The 21,140-nt window shown below is 47.3% G+C and overlaps 1 protein-coding gene across 1 annotated transcript in view; it reads left to right on the forward strand.

Moving 5' to 3' along the window:
• Positions 1-21,140, forward strand: part of HORMAD2 (HORMA domain containing 2) — a 670,141-nt gene that overhangs the window by 345,255 nt on the left and 303,746 nt on the right. The window contains exons 4-5 of the mRNA XM_069212695.1: positions 633-653; positions 743-769. Coding sequence (XP_069068796.1) covers positions 633-653; positions 743-769 — 48 coding nt within the window. The remainder of the gene's footprint in view (positions 1-632; positions 654-742; positions 770-21,140) is intronic.

Here is a 21,140-nt window from a genome sequence, read left to right on the forward strand (position 1 = left end):
GCAATGGCACGCCATAGACAGCACCCAATATGTGTTCCTCCAGCACAAGGCAAGTGGCTTTTAGACACATCCTGACAAAATGTATAGCATAATTATGCACTCTGAGGCTGTGACCTCTTCGACTGCTTAAAAGATGAAAAGTGCTTATCTTGCTACTGGGCAGTGAAGACAGAGGAGGTTTAAGATTGAACAGGATATATTTCTTTTGGGACTCATGGAAGTGGCATTCATGAAACTCATTATTGTTGGTTTTTACTTACTTTGCTTGTAAAAAACAAAAATCAACCGAAGAGAGCAATACATTGTCCTCCTTTGGTCCTATCGTATTTAAATAGTCGTAAAGTTATTTTTTGTAGCTCAAATCATTTAAAATGTAACAAACGTGTAGCTCGCTTTGAGAAATAAAGCGTGTGCATTGGTGAGACACTGGTGGCGGTTTGCTAATGTATATTCAGTTACTCACGTTTATATTGTAACCTGCACACCTTAGTTATCTTCTCTGTGTATTAAAATGTATGTGTGTTTGTTATTATGTGTACAACGGCAAATGTGCAAGCGGTTTAGTATGGTGTAGTGCTTCCATGCCTAGCATTACCATTATTAACGTAATATATTATATATTCTTTGTTTAGCTTCGGATGGCAATATTGACAGTGAGTATCTGAAGAACAGAATTTAAATTCCTTATAACAACTTTTTTTAAATAATTATCGTGAATTGTTAAACACGTTTTTCTTTACAGTTTTACACGAATCCCAAAGATCCTGAGGTGAGTAAAACCAAATGTGAAACTGTGCACATGCATTCCCAGAATTGGCCGATTGTAACTGATTGCATCGTGGGGTAATCAGAGTGTCACTTCTCAAAGCTGTTCAGTACCAAAACCAGAGCACTGTCCAACACATTGCCTTCACCTCTGCATATGCCCTGTTTCCTTCTGTTGTTGAGATAGGTATCGTCCTCGGTTTGTTTTCCTTAAATCGTTGGGCTATCTATATGTTTCTTCCATCTTACTGCACCAACCTCTGGGTTTTGGAAAAGAAGATAATCATTGTTTTTAAATCTTTTTTTTTTATTTCGCAGTTTTCTGGGTTCTGATTATAATACAAGCCAGTTTCAGACTATGCCTTGTTTTCAGCAGATATTATTTTGCATGCCATGTATCAGTGCCACCCAGAGTCGAATTCCCACGAGGCTGTGAGTAGTCTTTCCTTGGACAAACTTAAGTAGGCAGAGTGCCTTACATTGTTTTGTTCAAGAAGCAGTATTTATTCTACACTAGATAATGTGTCTGTGTTGGTACTAGGGATTGCTAAAAATTACTATGTGTATCTATTCGTATGTATATGGCATTTCTATAGCACAAACCTAGCCAAAAGGCAGTGGAGCAATTTTGAAAAGGAAAAGGAAAAGGAAAAATAAAGTCAGTATAGGGAGGTGACCAGAAACTGAGCAGGATGGCTATTGCCAAGAGGAACTTCTTCCATCCTTGAAAGTCTAGCGGAAGAGTGTCAGTGCAAGTCCAGAACAACTGGAATTGGAGCTGTAAGGGAGCATTGTGAAGCTGGAAGGCTGTGTGGTAGGGGATTGGATGACGGCATGGTAAGCCTTTGTAAAGGGAACTCAGTGCAGTGAGGAGAGACAGAATCTTAACGAGGTGGAGGTAAGAGCAATGCATCCGCTCAGGTGGAGTGGAAGTGTTAGTGCGTCAGACCTTATTTGGTTTCTTATCTTTAATTTATAAGGAGACGCGTTAGAGGTTTGATGGACCTTCTGACAGCGCTTAGAGTAATTCCCACCATAAATCCCAAATGCAACACAAAATCATCAATAAACTACTGTAAATAGCTTTGGAGTCAAAAATGTTCACGCACCATGACCCCGTTGGCCATGAATAACCACAGCTTTATGTTGAAGTTAAAAGGTTTATCTCCCTATGTTAACAAGGCTAATATCATGTAAATTAGTCTCAAAAGAACAACACCGGTTGACTAAACCTTTTAAATAATCTCAATTTAATTAGAGCATTGATTACTAAAATTCTAGAATCACCATACAAATCAATAGCAAGAACAACTGTGCAATAGAAATAGCATACACCTAGGTTCAGCAACTGAGCAACATCCATTATTAGTTAATAGCAACCTATTACCTTGTAAGGGTTTCACTTACTAACCTTCTGATTAGAATAGCATGTTTGGGCTTCATGCAAAACAGTTTTAGTCAACATGAATTTGGGGAAACTTCTAATTATGGTTCTATCAAAGTAGCGGTTGGTACCTAGAAACAAAAGACAAAATTACAACAAGAACAATAGCATTTTGTTATACCTCTCCTCAGTATGGATCAGCAAGCTGTGATTATCTTCATCAGTTGGACATCAGTTTGGTCAGCAATGGGCCATAAAAGGGAATGGTTCAGAACTGGGGACTCTAAGCTATCCAAACCATTAGGAAGCATTGTCTAATAATCAGCATTCAGCATTAAGATTTAAGCAATAAAGTTAAAGATAGAATTTCTCGCTGGAGGAAATCAAAGTAGGAATGAACAGACTTCTCTCTGTGCATTTGGCCAGGTTAAAATCGTCTAAAGAACTTCCAACGTTGCAATTAAACTATACATTGAATCATCCACTAGTGCAAGACTTTTTAGCAAGCAGTTTTCATGAGAAAGTTAAAGACATCTGCTAACGGTTGGTCAACTCGGTGAAAAACAATACATGAACTAATTTCTCTAGACATACATTCTCACAAATGTTATTTGAACAGTACAGCTTAACATGAGGCTGTGCAAAACTAGGCCCAAACCTCGCTAACTTAAGGCCTACAATTAATAAAGCAAATACGTAGTGCAAATTTGCTAATCCGTCATACTGCTACATTTTCTTAGTGTAAATACTTCAATTAATATTAGTAAGCCTTTTAATAAAGACACATTGTGATTAATGATGGCCACTCAAGTGGGCACATTTTCCAAAATCGCACATTATTTTCTAAGCTATTCAAATTCTATGCAGATTCATAATTCAAAGTACATGAGTATTTATTAGTAAAAATTCAGTGTTCACAATCCCTCCTCTGATGACTAAATATTTCATTAAACTTTACATCTTGCCACACAAATTGTTGCTCCCCTAAAATTTGTCCTCTTTATAACTTTTATTCCTTCTTTCCCTTTTTGAATTTTGCCTGAACAGTTTCTCCATTTTAACTTCTTCCCTCCTCTGATCATTTTTTCAATTTCTTTATTTTAATCACATGATACAATTTGCATATTCCCCATGCTCCAAATATACAAATCACAATAATCAATATTACCTGCATTATCTTCAATATTATCCCTTTCCCCAGGTTGCCAAGACAATTTCCCACAGAAGCAAAACCTCTGCCAACATTTTCCAAAATTCCTGGTTCTTTCAGCTCTTTCAAATCAGCGCTATCATTAGTCAAATTATTAATAAGGCTCCTAATTTCTATACTATTTGTTGTGTATATATGAGCAACAATGTTGCAGATTCAGCATTTTATCAACTCTGCCCTCCTTTGCTAAAAGGATGTCTAACGCAAGGCGGTTCTGAAGAGTCATAGATCTTACCGCAGCCATTTCTGTGTCCATTAGGATCATGGCTCCTGAAAGTTATCAGTTATCAGCATGTTATCCACAATAGTAGACAACTTTTGAATTTTCAAAGAATTCATAATAACTCCCACTGAAGGAATTATTGCTCCAAATATATCTCCAACTATGCCGGAATATGATTCTTGCATTTGTCCAACATGATGTAATTCAGTCACCTTAGGTATTTTACTCAAGTTATCAAGTTGATAAATCTTTGTGAAAACTATCCCCAAGTAACATGTGCCATACTATCCTCTTGGAAGACGGTAATACGTATTTGGTCCACAGATATAATAAACTCCTGGAATTACTGGGTCTTGTCCATTCAACATGAATGTGCATTTACTCTGAAAGAAAAACACATGTTTACATTCACTCGTTCCAACAAACAATGTATCAGTTCTAGATTTAGGCCTATATACACAAAGCTTTCCTACGTGTTGTGCATCTAAAGCTAACCTCTCTTGTGTCTTTATGTCACTCAATGCATGATAATTTCTAAATGTCCTTGTCTGATCTAAGAAGCTCTTTTCTATGGGTGTAAGCAAGCATGTTAGATTATTTCTATGCGCGTAAGCTGTGCCAAACGTCAATATAGGTTCAAAGAATCCTCTCACTAATTCTATAGTGTTTTCCTTAGCTACTCTACTCAGATACTTAAGTATAGGAACAAATGAAAACACCACATCGTGGTTGGAATAGAAGTACTGAATATACTCCTGGTTATAAAATCGTGTTTGTAACAGGCTACAACTTATTTCATAAGTAAGGGGCAATCTATGTTAAGTAACTCCTTCTTCCACTGATGAAGGAATCTGCGTGCAGACATAACAATCTCTTGCATGCATCGTCTCAACATACTCACGCAATAAGCAATAGAGAACATTAGAAGAAAGTGCTTCTTGAGTACTATCTACATGTAAACCTATCCTAAACTTCTCTACTTATGTGAGTGTAATAATTGTCTCTAAAGATGAGGTATGGTTGGCCACAATCTTGTCAAGATAAGTCATGCTTACAATCAACACCAGACACAATATCATGCATACAATCGCCAAACCAATACCCATATGTTTACAGCACCTACCTTTCCTACCCTGCTAGCTAAGGTTATTCATGATCTGTAAAGAATCAGAAAGTAGAAGAGAAAAATTATAACTATGCAGCAAAAATCAAAAACAAAATCTTCAATCTTCTTTAGTAGTTATTTACAGCTCTCAGTCTTTCTTCCAGGACCCTTTGTCAAAAATATGTAGAGTGTCAAAATCGATTCAGCTGCTTATCAAAAAGTATTTCCGGTTCTCCAGTATTGGATCTTTCATAGATTCACATGCTTGAATCATCCCCGTCATCGAGGTGGGAGCCTCACGGTAAGTTTAAATACATAAAGCAGTAAGTCAGTAAGTGTAAAACAAGTAGGCCCCAGTAGGCCTCATAGAGTATTTTACAGTCTATCCACTTTGTTTTGTGAAAAGACCCAAACTTCAGTATCAACCAATCAGGATTCAGCCCCTCCCAAACACTCCCAACACAGGCTGAATTCCCTCAGATTTTCTACCGCACGTCGTGTGAAGGGAGTCTCCCTGAGCTCTGCTCAGTTTTTTTCCTTATTTCTGACTGAAGATTGTTTCTCTCAGGAAACTAGCTCTACAGCTTTACAATGTCTGAAAAGACAAAGAAGGGTCTGTTCAGAGACTGTGACAATTGTGGGAAGAAGAGACTGCATGTTGATGACCCCCACAAGAAATGTATCTACTGCCTCCATCCAGACCACAAGGTGAGAGACTGCAAAATCTGTCGCACCTTTAGTCAAAAAACCCTCAAGGACCGTGAGGGTAGACTTCTCTTATGGCTGCAAAAAACAGAAAGCCATAGAACATCCTTCCTCAGACGACAGCGAAGCGACATCTCAGGCTTCTCGCCCTCAGAAAAGAACAGGTGAGAGAAGTAGAGGGTCTGATGAGCCACCAAGGAAGGTGCCCAAAAAGGCAAAACAAGTCTCTACTGAGACAAAAAAGGATGTTTCCCACTCAGAGACACTAAAACATTTGCCAAAAAAGGTTCATTCAGAGCCTACTACGCCTTTGCATCGGAAAAGCACCGCAAAAAAGGCATCCCTGTCTCTGTCACCCCAAAAAGAGCCAGAAAAAGCCTCTTCAGGGAAAAAACAACCGTCGACGACCACCCCGTCGACGACCACCCCGTCGACGACGGTGTCGACGGTAACATCTACTACGGTGTCGTCGACGTTCACAACAGCGGTCTCACCGATGATTATGACGGCAAAGTTTTTTAAGAAAGCTTCGTCGGAAACCACATCGTCGACGGCGGAGGCCTCCTGGGTTCACCAATCGACCAGGGCACTCCCATTTATGAAGCACCTCTCAATGAGGTTTAAAAAGGCACTGCTGACGACGGCACCTACAGAGGATATGTCGACGAAACAACGGTCGACGAAGGAACCATCGACGAAGGATTCATCCATGAAGGGCCCGTCGACGAAGGGCCCGTCGATGAAGGACCCGTCAACAAAGACGCCGTCGGTGACGGATCCGTCGACGAGAGAACCGTCGACGAGAGAACCGTCGACGAGAGAACCGTCGACGAGGGAACCGTTGACGATCATATCGTCCACTGCACTAACAGTGTCTAAACCATCGCCCTACCTAGATACTTCACCGCACCATTCCTCATATCATCAGGACGACTCCACCAGGTTCTTACCCCTTTCACTTATTACCATGGGGGACAAAGCGTCTAATATTCTGCCAATGCATACCTCACCAAGTAAAGTGTTGCCATACCCACCACAACATCTTTTAGATGATGATGACGATGATGCATACTCTCAAAACGACGGAATGTTTGGGGCAGCTAGTAGCCCGTCCCAACTCCATGTCAAATGCCAAGATTTTGATGATGAGGAGGAACAGCATTACCAGCCTAGTTATGCCTCAACATCCTACCCACAAGCAGAACAACAATCGCCCCTCTCCATGCCTAGCACACTATTAGCAGACCTACAATATATGTTGAATGACTACTATAAAAGGTTTCCACCATCAACTCAGACCACGCCACCTAGACCTGAAAGCTACTAGACACCTCAGCAAACCCAGACTACTAATCTTCCGGAAACACCACAGGCTAGCATACCGGTAACTAGCCAAACTCAGGAAGCTCATCCCTCGTCAGACGACGAAAGGGAAGAGGGTGAGCTAAGAGATTGGGCGGCTAGTGAATGGGATGATTATCTCGTCCCCACACCATCTCCACCGCCAGCAGGTCCAGTAGATTCTCCTCCAGAGGACATAGGAGGCTTTCATAATTTAATAGAGAGAGCGGCAAAACGTTTTGGCCTTTCAATTGTCTCTCATGAAACCAAATGTTTTTTGTACGACTTCAAAGAGCCATCAAAGAGATCGGTAAGAGCTATACCCATAGTAGATTTCTAATGGCAGGAGGGTTTGAAGGCAATGAAAAATCCTGCAACAGTGCCTTCACAAATGCCAAGACTGGAGAAAAAGTACAAGGCCCCAGATGATTCTCCGGCCTGTCTAGTCTCAGCCAAAACCTGATTCTGTCATATCACAGGCGGCGCAGCGACGTTCCAGAAACCCCTCCACACCTATAGCATCTCCCCCAGACAAAGAAGGAAGGAGATTAGACAATATCGACAAAAAATTATCCTCTGTTGCAGCAGTCACAGTTAAGGCGGCTAACTCCCTCGCCATCCTAGGAAGGTATGATCGCCAAATGTGGGCAGACATGTCTGCCTTTTTGGATCTACTGCCAGAAGACGTCAAGGTGGAAGCAAAAAAGGTATTGCAGGAGGGAGAAAGGGTTTCCGCAGAGATTATAGACAGCGCAATAGACATTTCTCCAATTGGCTTCAGACAATTAGCTGGCGCAGCAGTATTGCGCAGGCAAGGATGGCTTAAGGCTACTTCATTTAGACCGGAAGTCCAGAGTCGTGTTCTCGACATGCCTTTTGATGGAGAAAGTTTGTTTGGGAAGCATGTCGATGACATGTTGCAGGCTATCAAAACTGATACGGATACGGCAAAATCTCTAGGTACCCTTCAATATAAAAAACAACCTTTTCGTGGAGCAAGGGGAAGAGGAAATTACTCCTTTTGAGGTGGATACCAACAATACAGATCCCAATATCAGTCTTCCTCCACAGGATCACGACACCAGTGCCACCTGCAACAGCAGCATTATAGGTTACCACCGGCCGCAGCTTACAAACATCCGGCTAGAGGAAGAGGAGCTGCCCGAGGAAGAGATACGGGCAGAAAACAATGACCCGCCGGTCATCTCAGCACTTCCCCACCCACCAATATCGAGGGTCGGAGGTCGCATCACTTCCTATTTCCCCCACTGGGAGGCTATAACATCGGACAGATGGGTACTCGATGTAGTGGCCAGAGGTCATACTCTGGAATTCACACGAACACCACCAGTTGTTCCTCCATCGGGCCCACCACCCCGAGGATGAACCAACTCCTCAAGGAAGTAAGAGTGATGCTGAGAAAAGGGGCGGTAGAACCAGTCCCTTTCTCTCAAAAGAACAGAGGATTCTACTCCCGCTAATTCCTCGTAAAGAAACCCTCAGGAGACTGGCGCCCCATCCTTGACTTGAGAGCACTAAAAAAGTTTCTAAAGAAACAGTCGTTCAGGATGGTAACACTTCAATATTTCCTGAGTCTTTTAAATGCTGGAGATCTGATGGCATCCCTAGACCTCCAGGATGCTTATTTTCATATCCCCATATATCGCAACCACCGCAAATTCCTAAGGTTCAGAGTGGGGGTTATGCACCTCCAATTCCGAGTTCTCCCATTCGGTCTCAAATCGGCCCCCAGAATCTTCACAAAAATGTTGGCTCCGGCAGCAGCACATCTCCGCCAGTCAGGTATCCAGGTCTTTCCTTATCTGGACGACTGGCTTATAAAGGCACCCTCAAAGTCGCAAGTAATAAGTCATATCTCCTATTGCCTTCAATTGTTACACAGCCTGGGGTTTGTAGTCAACTACCAGAAATCTCAGCTCCATCCCAAACAGGTATTAAACTTCTTGGGAGCAATACTAGACACAGTCCGCAACAAAGCGTACCCATCTCACGAGAGGAAACAAAAGTTAACCTCCTTGGCAGGCAGGCTCTCCAGAAAAAAGTTAGTTTCAGTCCGCATCTACAAATCATTGCTAGGGATGATCTCATCTTGCATTCCGCTAGTCCCAGATTGCAGGCTCCATATGCGACCCCTGCAAGAGCAATTGGACATACAATGGACCCAGATCAACGGTTCCTTCGAAGACAAGATTCACATAACGCCTCTAATGATAAACACCATGAGGTGGTGGGCGACTCTAACCAACTTGTCAAACGGACTGTCATTCCTTCATCAAACACCCAGTTACATAGTAACAACGGATGCCTCTCGCGAAGGATGGGGTGCACACTGCCAGGACCTGCAAATCAGCGGAACCTGGAATGCGAAAGAGGTTCAGCTCCACATCAATTACCTAGAACACAAGGCAATACACTTAGCTCTAAAAGCTTTCTTGCCAAAGATACAAAATTCAAGCGTCTTAATCAGGACAGACAACACAACCAGCATGTTTTATCTAAACAAGCAAGGAGGCACGAGATCCCTACAACTCTCGCAGCTAGCACAGCAAATCTGGACATGGGCCATCAAGCACAATATTTCACTCAAGGCGGAGCATGTGCCAGGGCAAACCAACGTTCTAGCAGACACCCTGAGCAGGACAGTGATTCCTTATCACGAGTGGGAGCTAGACCAAAAAACTCTCAACAGCCTTTTTCTATTATGGGGCAAACCGAACCTAGACCTATTTGCCACTCTCGAGAACAAGAAATGCCAGTTCTACGCAAGTTGGTTCCCCAGAAAGGTTTGTGGGGGAATGCGTTTTCAATGAGATGGTCCGGAGTTTATGCCTATGCTTTTCCTCCTATCCCGCTCATTCTGAGAGTCATCAACAAAATAAAGGCAGAGGGGTGTCGCCTCCTGTTCATTGCTCCCAGATGGCCCAGACAAGTCTGGTACACGGAGCTCCTCATGCTCTCCGAACGGCCACATCTGCAACTCAGACAGAGTCCGACTCTTTTAACGATGCACCAGGGACAAGTCAGACACCCAGATCCGTCATCTCTTCATTTGTCGGCTTGGCTCCTGAATACAATGAATACTTGAATCTCAACATTTCCCCGGAGTGTAGAGACATCTTGGCAAAAGCTAGAGCTGACACTACCAACAAAACCTATAAACTTAAATGGAAACGTTTTTGTATATGGTGTGCGGCAAAAGATATACATCCTTTGTCTGCTCCTCCAGAACAGGTACTTCCATATCTCTTGCTCTTGGCAAAGTCAGGACTTTCATATTCCTCCATTCGAGTACATCTGGCAGCAATCTCCAGGTACCGCAGATCACCACACAGAGTCTCATTATGTTCCACAAGAATTGTCAAGCAATTCATGAAAGGCCTTTTTCGGGTTTTCCCGCCAGTTAGAAAACCTCCGCCGTTATGGTCCCTGAATGTTGTATTAATGCAGCTCATGAAAGCTCCTTTTGAGCCGATCCACAAAGCTGATCTAAAATTCATCTCATGGAAAACAGCGTTACTGCTAGCTCTTACTTCAGCCAAAAGAGTCAGCGACATTCAGGCTTTCACTGTCAAACAGCCTTTCCTCCAATTCACAAACTCAGGTGTGATCCTGCGAATAAATCCTAAATTCATCCCGAAAGTTCCCTCAACGTTTCACTTGAATGAACCAGTCATCTTAAAAACCTTTTTTCCAAATCCGCAAACAGTAGCCGAAAGGACATTACATTCCCTTGATATTAAAAGATGTTTAAAGTTTTATCTACAGAAAACGCAAACCATCCGCCAGTCTGATCAATTATTTGGCGGAACAAGAAAGGGGCATGCGGTGTCCAAACAGACTATAGCAAGATGGATTGGCCTGGCAATTCAATTCTGCCACGCAAAAGCAGGTAAACCGCTCCAAACCAAGGTGAGAGCCCACTCTACAAGATCGGTAGCCACTTCAGCTGCACTCTTTGCAGGGGTGCCACTACATAGCATCTGTAGAGCAGCCACATGGTCCAGCCAGCATACATTTACAAGACACTACTGTCTCGAGGAAACTAATAACGTCGATACAGCAGTGGGACAGGCAGTGCTGAGGCATCTATTTCGTTAAGGTGAGCCTCTTACACATCCCACCACCACACTCAAGGTATGTTCGATATTGGTTCTCAGTCTCGTTAATATCTAATTTTATATCACAGTGTGGTTTACTCTAATAATGTGCTTCAAATTATTCGCTTTGTTATATTGTGTTAACATGTTGTAAACCTCAAAACGATAACAAAACAGATTGTGTCAAAACTTTCTGCCACACAGCTTTTCTATTGCTCTTCTATTGAGATATCTATAGAAATATATATATATATATATATAGATATATAGATATATACATGGATGTATAAAGCTGAACTAATGTGAGTCACATCACTTAAAGAATTATGATAAAATTACAGTCAATGTAATTCACTAATTAAGAAGACATTACTGCTCGTTATTCTGATTCAAGCATGTGAATCTATGAAAGATCCAATACTGGAGAAGAAAATTAGTTACTTACCTGTAACTGCAGTTCTCCAGTATTGGTATCTTTCATAGATTCACATGCGACCCACCCTCCTCCCCTCAGAGGCTTCCCTATTATACAGATATTAAACTTCACACTCCTACTAGAAAATCTGAGGGAATTCAGCCTCTGTTGAGAGTGTTTGGGAGGGGCTGAATCCTGATTGGTTGATACTGAAGTTTGGGTCTTTTCACAAAACAAAGTGGATAGACTGTAAAATACTCTATGAGGCCTACTTGTTTTACACTTACTGACTTACTGCTTTATGTATTTAAACTTAACGTCAGGCTCCCACCTCGACGACGGGGATGATTCAAGCATGTGAATCTATGAAAGATACCAATACTGGAGAACTGCAGTTACAGGTAAGTAACTAATTTTCTTACTTTCTACAGTCTCTCTCTTGCACTTTTCTCTGTTGTACAGTTCTCAAAGTTCAGTTCACTGATCTCCTTCACATGCTGAAATATTGACCTGGAATGTCTTGATCAAAACAGAAAGACAAAACTTCATTTTGCCATTCACTTGTTGCGGAATACGCCCATTCAGGACCTGCGTACCTTCAATTTGCAATTCTTTTTCTTTACAATCTTCGCTCTCCATTTAATTCTCCATCATTCAAGTCTTCTCTTCTTGTTGTGTCTACTTCCTCTTTGATTGTAGTCACTGTAATTACTTTTTCCTCTTTGCTTGGGACTGCAGCCACTTATCTCCTTTCAGTGGACCTTTTGTCAATGCTCTTTTCAGTGCTGGATTTGCAACTACTGCAGGATTTTCTCTTGACGTACCTGCAACTGGTTCAGGAGTCATCAGATATTTTTGCCTTTGATCCGGCTCAGCTCCTTCCCACTCGGTGTCTGTCGTTTGCTCTGTTTGTCTTGCAAGATCGTCTGCCTCTGGGAGAGCCCTCCTCTGACTAGACTCTCCTGCTACCTCAGTTGAGGTGGGTTCACTGTCACTCTCCTGTAGGTCTTCTACTTCATCTCCCACAGGAGTGTTTATACTGGCTTCAGTCTGCTCAGATTCAGTCTCTGATTCCCCTTCTCTGATTCTCCTTCTCCCTTTGCCAATTCTGGAGTTGGTCTGGACGTTGTTGGTACTCTCATCAACCCTTCTTCGTTCTTCGTTGTCCAACGGACACAGTACTTTCCGAGTATGGCTGGCATAGATCCAGTTCGGGACTCCAGCGCACTTCACAGCTGTAGTAGTAATCAGTACTACTTGGAATCGGCCTTTCCACCTAGGCTCCAAACACGTCTCCCTCAGTGCTTTCTGATTACAACCCAGTCTCCCGCTCACAGGTTGTGGCTTTGATCTTGAGATGGTTGCATGGTGGCTTCCACCTGATAAGAGAAAGCCAGACCTTTGCAGTAGTCCAACATCATATCATCTGTCATGTTCACAAGAGCATTGGCAGGAATCGCTGGCAGCTTCATTGCTCTACCCATGAGGATTTCATGCGGTGACAGTCCTGTCTTCTTGTCAGGTGTGTTTCTCATAGTCTTCAGAACTAATGGCAGTGCGTCGGGCCACTTCAGATTCATGGACGCAGACATTTTCGCCATTCTTGATTTCAAGATACCATTCATCTGTTCCACAAGTCCTGAGGCTTAAGGGCGATAACTACAATGCAACTTCTGCTCAATGTTTAAAGCTCAACATAGTAATTTAATTATTTCATTGTTGAAGTGACCTTCTCTGTCTGATTCTAAAGAGACCGGAAACCCAAAACGTGGTATCAGTTCCCTTAGCAGTAACTTTGTTACTGTGAGAATGTAATTTCTCTGTGTAGGGTAAGCTTCAATCAAATGACTAAAGATGCAAACAATCACCAACACATTTCTCAATCCTCCACACACAGGCATTTCAATGAAATCCATCTGCATTCTGTTAAATGGACCTCCCACTCTTCCAATGTGGCTAAAATTTACCACAGTCCCTTTACCCACGTTCATCTGTTGACAGATGACGCAACAATTGCAAATTGCTTCGGCAACCTGTCTAAATTTTGGATTGAACCAGTAGTGCTTGAAAGTACGAACCATGGCGTCCCTTCGAACATGTGCTTGACCACGATAATATCTAGCCATTTGAGTCAACAGGCTATTAGGCAGAACCACTTGTCCCTCCCCGGACATCCAGACATTGGTGGTCATTACAACCCTGGCGGTCGGTGTTAAAGCGGTTGTAAGACTGCCAACAGGCCGGCGGTAAAAAAAATGGAATCACGACCGCGGCGGAAACCGGCAACATAGACAGCCACTTTAACACTCCGAAAGCCACGGCGGTACAAACAAACAGCATGGCGGTCACCGCCAACAGACAGGCGGGGGAAAATGTACCGCCCACAGAATTACAACCTACCAATCCGCCACCTTTTCCGGGGCGGATTCACCACGAACAAAAACACGGCGGAAACAGGACTTCGAAGGGAAAACGCTCACCTCTGCACATCCCACGAGGAACCAGGACGCCATGGAACCAGAGCTCCACATTTTTCCAGCCTTTATCTTCTTGCTCCTCTACCAGGAGCACGAACGTCGGCGGCGAAGACCACGGTGAGTACTGCACCTATGACACAGGGGAGGGGGGAGGGAAAAAACAGTGACACACACACCCAACACGCAACACCCCCACCCCCACCTCCACCCTCACCCACGACAACACACACACTAATACAGCATGATACATTACAGTTACACCCCCTAACCCACCCAGAAGAATGCAAAGACAAAAGGATTCAAAAAATATACATACACTATTTACAAATATATACACCAATAATATTAGTCCAAGGTATTCCACCATTAAAGTCCGTGGACCACTGGACCCAAAATGCATGGGCGAGGCCCACACAAGATACCCGAACAAGACGGAGAAAACACTGCAGGGGTATCAGATAGAAATAAAACAGGCACCTCAGGGGGAATTGAAAGGGTGGACAACTCAGCCGGTTGAGTGCACGACGCCAAATCCACGAGGGGGCCCCTTGCCCACTGTTCAATCCTGGGAAGTGCAAGGCCACAGTCTCTCAAGTCTCTACAGTGGGTGGTTCACCCACTGTTCAATCCTGGGGAGTGCAAAGCCACAGTCTCTCAAGTCTCTACAGTGGGTGGTTTGCCCACTGTTCAATCCTGGGGAGTGCAAAACCACAGCCTCTCAAGTGGATGTCAATCTCCACTGGTTCTGGAGGGGGCCTTGTGCCCAAAGTGCTTCATCCTGGCAAGGACTGAGGTAGTGGATGTCAGTCTCCACTGGTTCTGGAGGGGGCCTTGTTCCCAGAGTGCTTCATCCTGCCAAGGACTGAGGTAGTGGATGTCAATCTCCACTGGTTCTGGAGGGGGCCTTGTGCCCAGAGTGCTTCATCCTGCTCGTGGCGGCCTCAGTAGCGTCAGAGATTTTGGCGCTCATGGGCCTGCGGTGCTTGTTGCGGCGGTGTCCTTGGCAGCGGTGCTTGTTGCAGCGGTGTCCTTGGCAGCGGTGCTTGGGGCGGCGGTGTCCTTGGCAGCGGTGCTTGTGGCGGCGGTGTCCTTGGCAGCGGTGCTTGGGGCGGCGGTGTCTTTGGCAGTGGTTCAGCTGCTGGCGGTCCTGTCTTGGGCAGCGGTTCAGCTGCTGGCGGTCCTGTCTTGGGCAGCGGTTCAGCTGCTGGCGGTCCTGTCTTGGGCAGCGGTTCAGCTGCTGGCGGTCCTGTCTTAGGCAGCGGGGCTGCTGCTGGCGGTCCTCTCTTGGGCAGCGGGGCTGCTGCTGGCGGTCCTCTCTTGGGCAGCAGGGCTGCTGCTGGCGGTCCTCTCTTGGGCAGCGGGGCTGCTGCTGGTGGTCCTCTCTTGGGCAGCGGGGCTGCTGCTGGCGGTCCTCTGTTGGGCAGCGAGGCTGCTGCTGGCGGTCCTGTCTTGGGCAGTGGGGCTGCTGCTGGCGGTCCTGTCTTGGGCAGCGGGGCTGCTGCTGGCGGTCCTCTCTTGGGCAGCGGGGCTGCTGCTGGCCGGCTCCTTGGCAGCAGGGCTGATGGCGGTCCTGTCTGGGGCAGTGGGGCTGCTGGCGGTCGGCTCCTTGGCAGCGGGGCTGATGGCGGTCCTGTCTGGGGCAGTGGGGCTGCTGGCGGTCGGCTCCTTGGCAGCGGGGCTGATGGCGGTCTTCTCCGCCGTGCTGATCTTCCCAGACTTGCTGGTTTTCTTGTGCCCCTTCCCCACTTTGGAAGGTGTCGCAGCTGACTCCACACTCCCACCTGTACCCCTGGGAGCGGCTTTGGTGGCTGGTGTCTTCTCCCTCTCCTGCTGGGCACTGGCCAACTTTTGATGCTTGACAGGTGGGGGACTGTCCGTGCTGTGGCTCCTTGCCACACTGCCTGCCCTGCTGCCTGGTGCACTCCATAATCCGGTGACTACTGGTACCACTGGTCCTGCCGATGTTGTGGCTGAGGTGCTGGGTTGGGACCTGGAGAGTCGGGTCCTAGGAGATTGACGGGGTGGGGGAGGTGAGGGAAAGAGGTCAAGGCTGGCCAGGAAAAGTTTCTTAGGAACACTGGGACGGGTAGATGGAGGGGGTTTGGGCGTGGATGAAGAGGTAGTGGTCGTAGGAGGTGTACGTTTGCTGACTTTGGGTGAAGGTGCATGGGCTGGAGGCTGTCGTGAGGTGGATGGCTGTTGGGTGGGTGTGTGGCTGCGTTTGTGTACCTTGGGAGGTGGCCTCACAGACACACTGGGAGAGGACACAGGGGATGTGTGAATGGTAGTGGGGGTGGTGACTGCACGTGAGCGGGGTGTGGTGGTGGGTGTGCTGGTGATGGACGTAGTGGATGAAGATGTAGTGCATGCAGGTGTGAGTGGAGACGAGACTGGGAGGGATGAGGGAGACGAGGAGGAGGGTGACACAGTGGAGGCAGTGGATGTTGGTATGTCTGCATGTGTATGATGCTTGCGTGAGTGCCTGTGGGATGTATGGTACTTATGTTTGCCAGAGCTTCCTTTGTGTGTTGAGGTGTGTGCATGCTGGTCTGATGGTGTGCTTGTGATAGGCTGAGGTACAGGGGTGTGGGTCTGGGTGGAGGAAGTTGGAGGGGGGAGGCTAGAGACAGGGACAATGGCTGCCATCAGTGCTGAGGCCAGAGTCTGAAAAGCTCACTGAAGGGTCGCTTGACCAGAATGAATGCCCTCCAGGAATGCATTGGTTTGTTGCAACTGCCTCTCTACACCCTGGATGGCATTCAAAATGGTAGACTGCCCAACAGTGAGGGACCTGAGGAGGTCAATGGCCTCCTCACTGAGGGCAGCAGGGGTGACTGGGGCAGGGCCTGAGGTGCCTGGGGCGAAGGTGATGCCCACCCTCCTGGGTGAGCGGGCAAAGGCTGCTGGGAGGGCGGTGCTGGAGGGGGTGGTGGCAGCTGTACCTGTAGATGCGGGAGGCACAGATGGGCCCGCCACTGCAAGGGAGCTCCCATCAGAGGACGAGTCCGTATCACTGGTGTCACCTCCTGTCCCCGCCGTGGAGCTCCCCTCGCCCTCCGTCCCACTGGTGAAATCGGAGTCCGTAGTCTCGCCCTCCAGGGCCATGTGGGATGCAGCTCCCTCCTGCTCCGGTGCCACTGCTCCACCACCCGATGATGCTAATGCACACAAGTACAGGGAGACCACAAAAAGGGGAGGGGGAAGAAAGAAGAAAGACATGTTGAGTGCATGCATTACCGCTACCGTTGGCGGACACGACAGACACAGAAGCCCCCTGCACTACGCCGGGCACTTGGGGTCCACTATTCAAACCCTGGGACATGGCCTGCAAGGCTATGAATGATTTCTGCACACATGGATGTCACAGGAGCCTGACTAGGTGCAGTTGGCACTGTACCCAGGTGGGGTGGGGTGGGGTGCCACAGGGTCTGCCTGAAAAAGGGGACTTAACTAGCACACTCGCCCTGGCCTAGGGGAACCCACAGCCCACCTCCCCCACCCAGACACCTCCACTGCACGCTAATTCAGCTGAATGACAGTGTACTCACCATCTTGTTGCTGCTGTGATGCCATCAAGCGCCCATCCAACTCCGGATACGCCACCGCCAGGATCCTGAACATCAGGGGGGTCATGGTGCGACAGGCACCTCTCCCACGTTGGGAGGCCATCCCCAGCTGGGCCTCCGCCGTCTTCTTGCTCCAGCGGTGAATGTCCTCCCATCTTTTACGGCAGTGGGTGCTCCGTCTGTGGTAGACCCCCAGGGTCCGGATGTTCTTGGCGATAGCACGCCAAACATCCTTCATCTGGTGGGCACTGACCTACAGGAATTGTACAGGGGAAAAAGAAAAGTTATTACCAACTGCACCGTCACAGTCATTTGCCCGCATCCCTACCCTTGCCATGTGGCACATGCACTCACCGTCGTTTCATGCACGCCTCATTCTCCCCCCCCCCCATCTTTCATCCACCCCACTCCACACAGGCATTGCCCATACAGCATGCTCACAGTGTACTTACCTGTTTGTCTGGAGGACTGTAGAGTAGCGTGTACTGGGGGAGGACCCCATCCACGAGTTTCTCCAACTCCTCCGTGCGAAATGCAGGGGCCCTTTCCCCAGACGCACGAGCCATTGTCTCTTCCAGACTGAGGTCACAGCAGCACTTGCAGTGTAGGTCCTCTCCTGTCGAAGATCAGGTATCGAGTGATTGAACTGATAGAAAATGGTGGTCACGTCCGCGGCGGTGCGTACCATCACCGCCGGCGTACATCGTCATTGGCTCCTGGGACCTATAGGGTCCAATGTTAACCAATGCAGAATTGCGCTGCGGTCTACGACCGCCTACCGCGACGGTGTACAACGCCAGCGCAGTTACCTCATATCCCATTGTCCCACTTTACAGGTCAGGCAGCCGCCATTTCAGGGGCCCACATGGATTTATTCTTAACTGCATCACACATACCTAGGCCTTGGCTCAACACTCATACAGGCAAATTTCGGGTTATGAATAGTTTTCTGAGTAAGCTGTGTTTACGTACCTCTGAGTTGGTTGACTCTGTGCTCGCTTTTGTCCTCCATAAGCACCGTCCGCTGGGACATGTGAAGAGATGGCGGCATCCTCCGGTGTACAGACCGCTGGTGGACCTGTCGACAATGGAGGAAAGACATGTGATCATCACCTACAGGCTTGATCGTGCCACAATCCTGGAACTGTGTGCCCAGTTGGAGCCAGACCTGATGTCAGCTATCCGCCATCCCAAAGGGACCCCCCTCAAGTGCAGATGCTGTCAGTACTCCATTTCCTTGCAAGTGGGTCATTTCAAACAACAGTGGCCATAGCATCAGGGATGTCCCAGCCTATGTTTTCCAACGTGTTGTCCAGAGTGTTGTCTGCCCTGCTGAAACACATGTGGAGCTACATCGTTTTCCCTCAGGTGGAGGATTTGCCAACAGTGAAAGGTGACTTCTATGCCCTGGGACATATCCCCAACATCATAGGTGCCATTGATGGGACACATGTGGCCTTGGTCCCCCTGCAGGAGTGAACAGGTGTACAGAAACCAGAAGAGTTACCATTCGATGAATGTGCAGATGGTGTGTTTGGCAGACCAGTACATCTCCCATGTTAATGCCACATTTCCTGGCTCAGTGCATGACGCTTACATCCTGCGGAATAGCAGCATCCCCTATGTGATAAGGCAACTACAGAGGCACCGTGTGTGGCTACTAGGTGAGCACCTGGAACCAAATCAGTAGGAATAGTTGTCTGGGGATATCCCTAAGAGTTAGTATGTGTCTAACAGTTGTCCCTCGCCATTTGCAGGTGACTCTGGTTACCCCAACCTGTCATGGCTACTGACCCCAGTGAGGAATCCCAGGACAAGGGCAGAGGAACGCTACAATGAGGCCCTTGGGCGAACTAGGAGGATTATAGAGCGGACCTTCGGCCTCCTGAAGGCCAGGTTCTGGTGCCTCCATATGACAGGTAGTTCCCTATTCTACTCACCAAAGAAGGTGTGCCAGATCATCGTGGCCTGCTGTATGCTTTCCAACTTGGCTTTGCGACGACAGGTGCCTTTTCTGCAGGAGGATGGTCCAGATGGAGGTGTTGTGGCAGCTGTGGAGCCTGTGGACAGTGAAGACGAGGAAGCAGAAGAAGAGGACATCGACAACAGGAACTCTGTGATCCTGCAATACTTCCAGTGAGACACAGGTTAAGAAGACAAACCTGCCTACTACATGTACTTTAACACTACTACCCCTCTACTGTCTGTCCTTTTCACCCAGTGTATGGTCACTGAGTTTTCACTTTCTCTTACGATTTCACAGATGTGGGTCCCACTGTGTGACATCTGCTTTCTTTCCTCATGGACTAGAGCTGTGTGACATAGGTATGTTGACATTGACATTGAAAGAGCATTTTGTCACTGTAATTGCTAATACACTAATTCGAAATCACAGACAGACTGAAGATTGTTTTGTGCTTTAAGGGTGTTTATTTAAGTGCTCAATATTGGAGGGGGTTGTTAAATGGTGAGGGATGATGGTGGAGGAATGTCCATGGCAGAGTCCAAGCTGTTAGTCTCACAGGTGCATTGTCCAAAGGGGCATAGGAAGTGGAGCTGGGGCAGTTTGAGGATGGACAGGGTGACAAGGTGGGACAAAAGGATGACAATCAGGGTGGTCTCTTTCCTTGGGGGGGTCTTGGCATCGTTCTCTGTCTTTGTCCTGGATCTCAGGGACCGTTTGCGGGGTGGTTCTCCATCTGCAGGGGGTGGGGTGCTGGTGTGGTGGTCCTGTGGCGGTGCCTCCTATCCACTAGCACCTGCGGAGGTGGTGGGCAGTTCATCGTCCAGCGTAGTGTCAGGGGCCCCTTGTTGTGCCACAGTGTCCCTCCTGGTGTTGAGGACTTCCTTCAGCACCCCTACGATGGTGCCCAGGGTGGAATTGATGGATCTGAGTTCCTCCCTGAAGCCCAAATACTGTTCCACCTGCAGCCGCTGGGTCTCCCGAAACTTGCCCAGAACCGTTGCCATCGTCTCCTGGGAATGATGGTAGGCTCCCATGATGTTGGAGAGGGCCTCGTGGAGAGTGGGTTCCCTGGGCCTGTCCTCCCCCTGTCGCACAGCAGCCCTCCCAGTTCCCCTGTTTCCCTGGGCCTCTGTCCCCTGAACTGTGTGCCCAGGTGTAGGAGGCTGGACTGGCTTGTAGTGAGTACCAAGGGGTACTTGCACCTTGCACCAGGCCCAGTTATCCCTTATTAGTGTATAGGGTGTCTAGCAGCTTAGGCTGATAGATAATGGTAGCTTAGCAGAGCAGCTTAGGCTGAACTAGGAGACGTGTGAAGCTACTACAGTACCACTTAGTGTCATATGCACAATATCATAAGAAAACACAATACACAGTTATACTAAAAATAAAGGTACTTTATTTTTATGACAATATGCCAAAGTATCTTAGAGTGTACCCTCAGTGAGAGGATAGGAAATATACACAAGATATATATACACAATAGCAAAAATATGCAGTATAGTCTTAGAAAACAGTGCAAACAATGTGGGGCTCATTCTGAGCCCGGCGGGCGGCGGGAGCCGCCCGCCTGGAGGGAGCCGCCAAATGACCGCACCGCGGTCAAAAGACCGCGGCGGCCATTCAGACATTTCCTCTGGGCCGGCGGGTGCTCTCCAAAAGAGCGCCCGCCGGCCCAGAGGAAATGCCCCTGCAACGAGGACGCCGGCTCAGAATTGAGCCGGCGTAGTTGCAGGGGTGCGACGGGTGCAGTTTGCACCCGTCGCGTATTTCAGTGTCTGCATTGCAGACACTGAAATACACAGTGGGGCCCTCTTACGGGGGCCCCTGCAGTGCCCATGCCATTGGCATGGGCACTGCAGGGGCCC

The sequence above is a fragment of the Pleurodeles waltl genome, chromosome 11, assembly GCF_031143425.1.
Source record: "Pleurodeles waltl isolate 20211129_DDA chromosome 11, aPleWal1.hap1.20221129, whole genome shotgun sequence".
NCBI lineage: Eukaryota > Metazoa > Chordata > Amphibia > Caudata > Salamandridae > Pleurodeles > Pleurodeles waltl.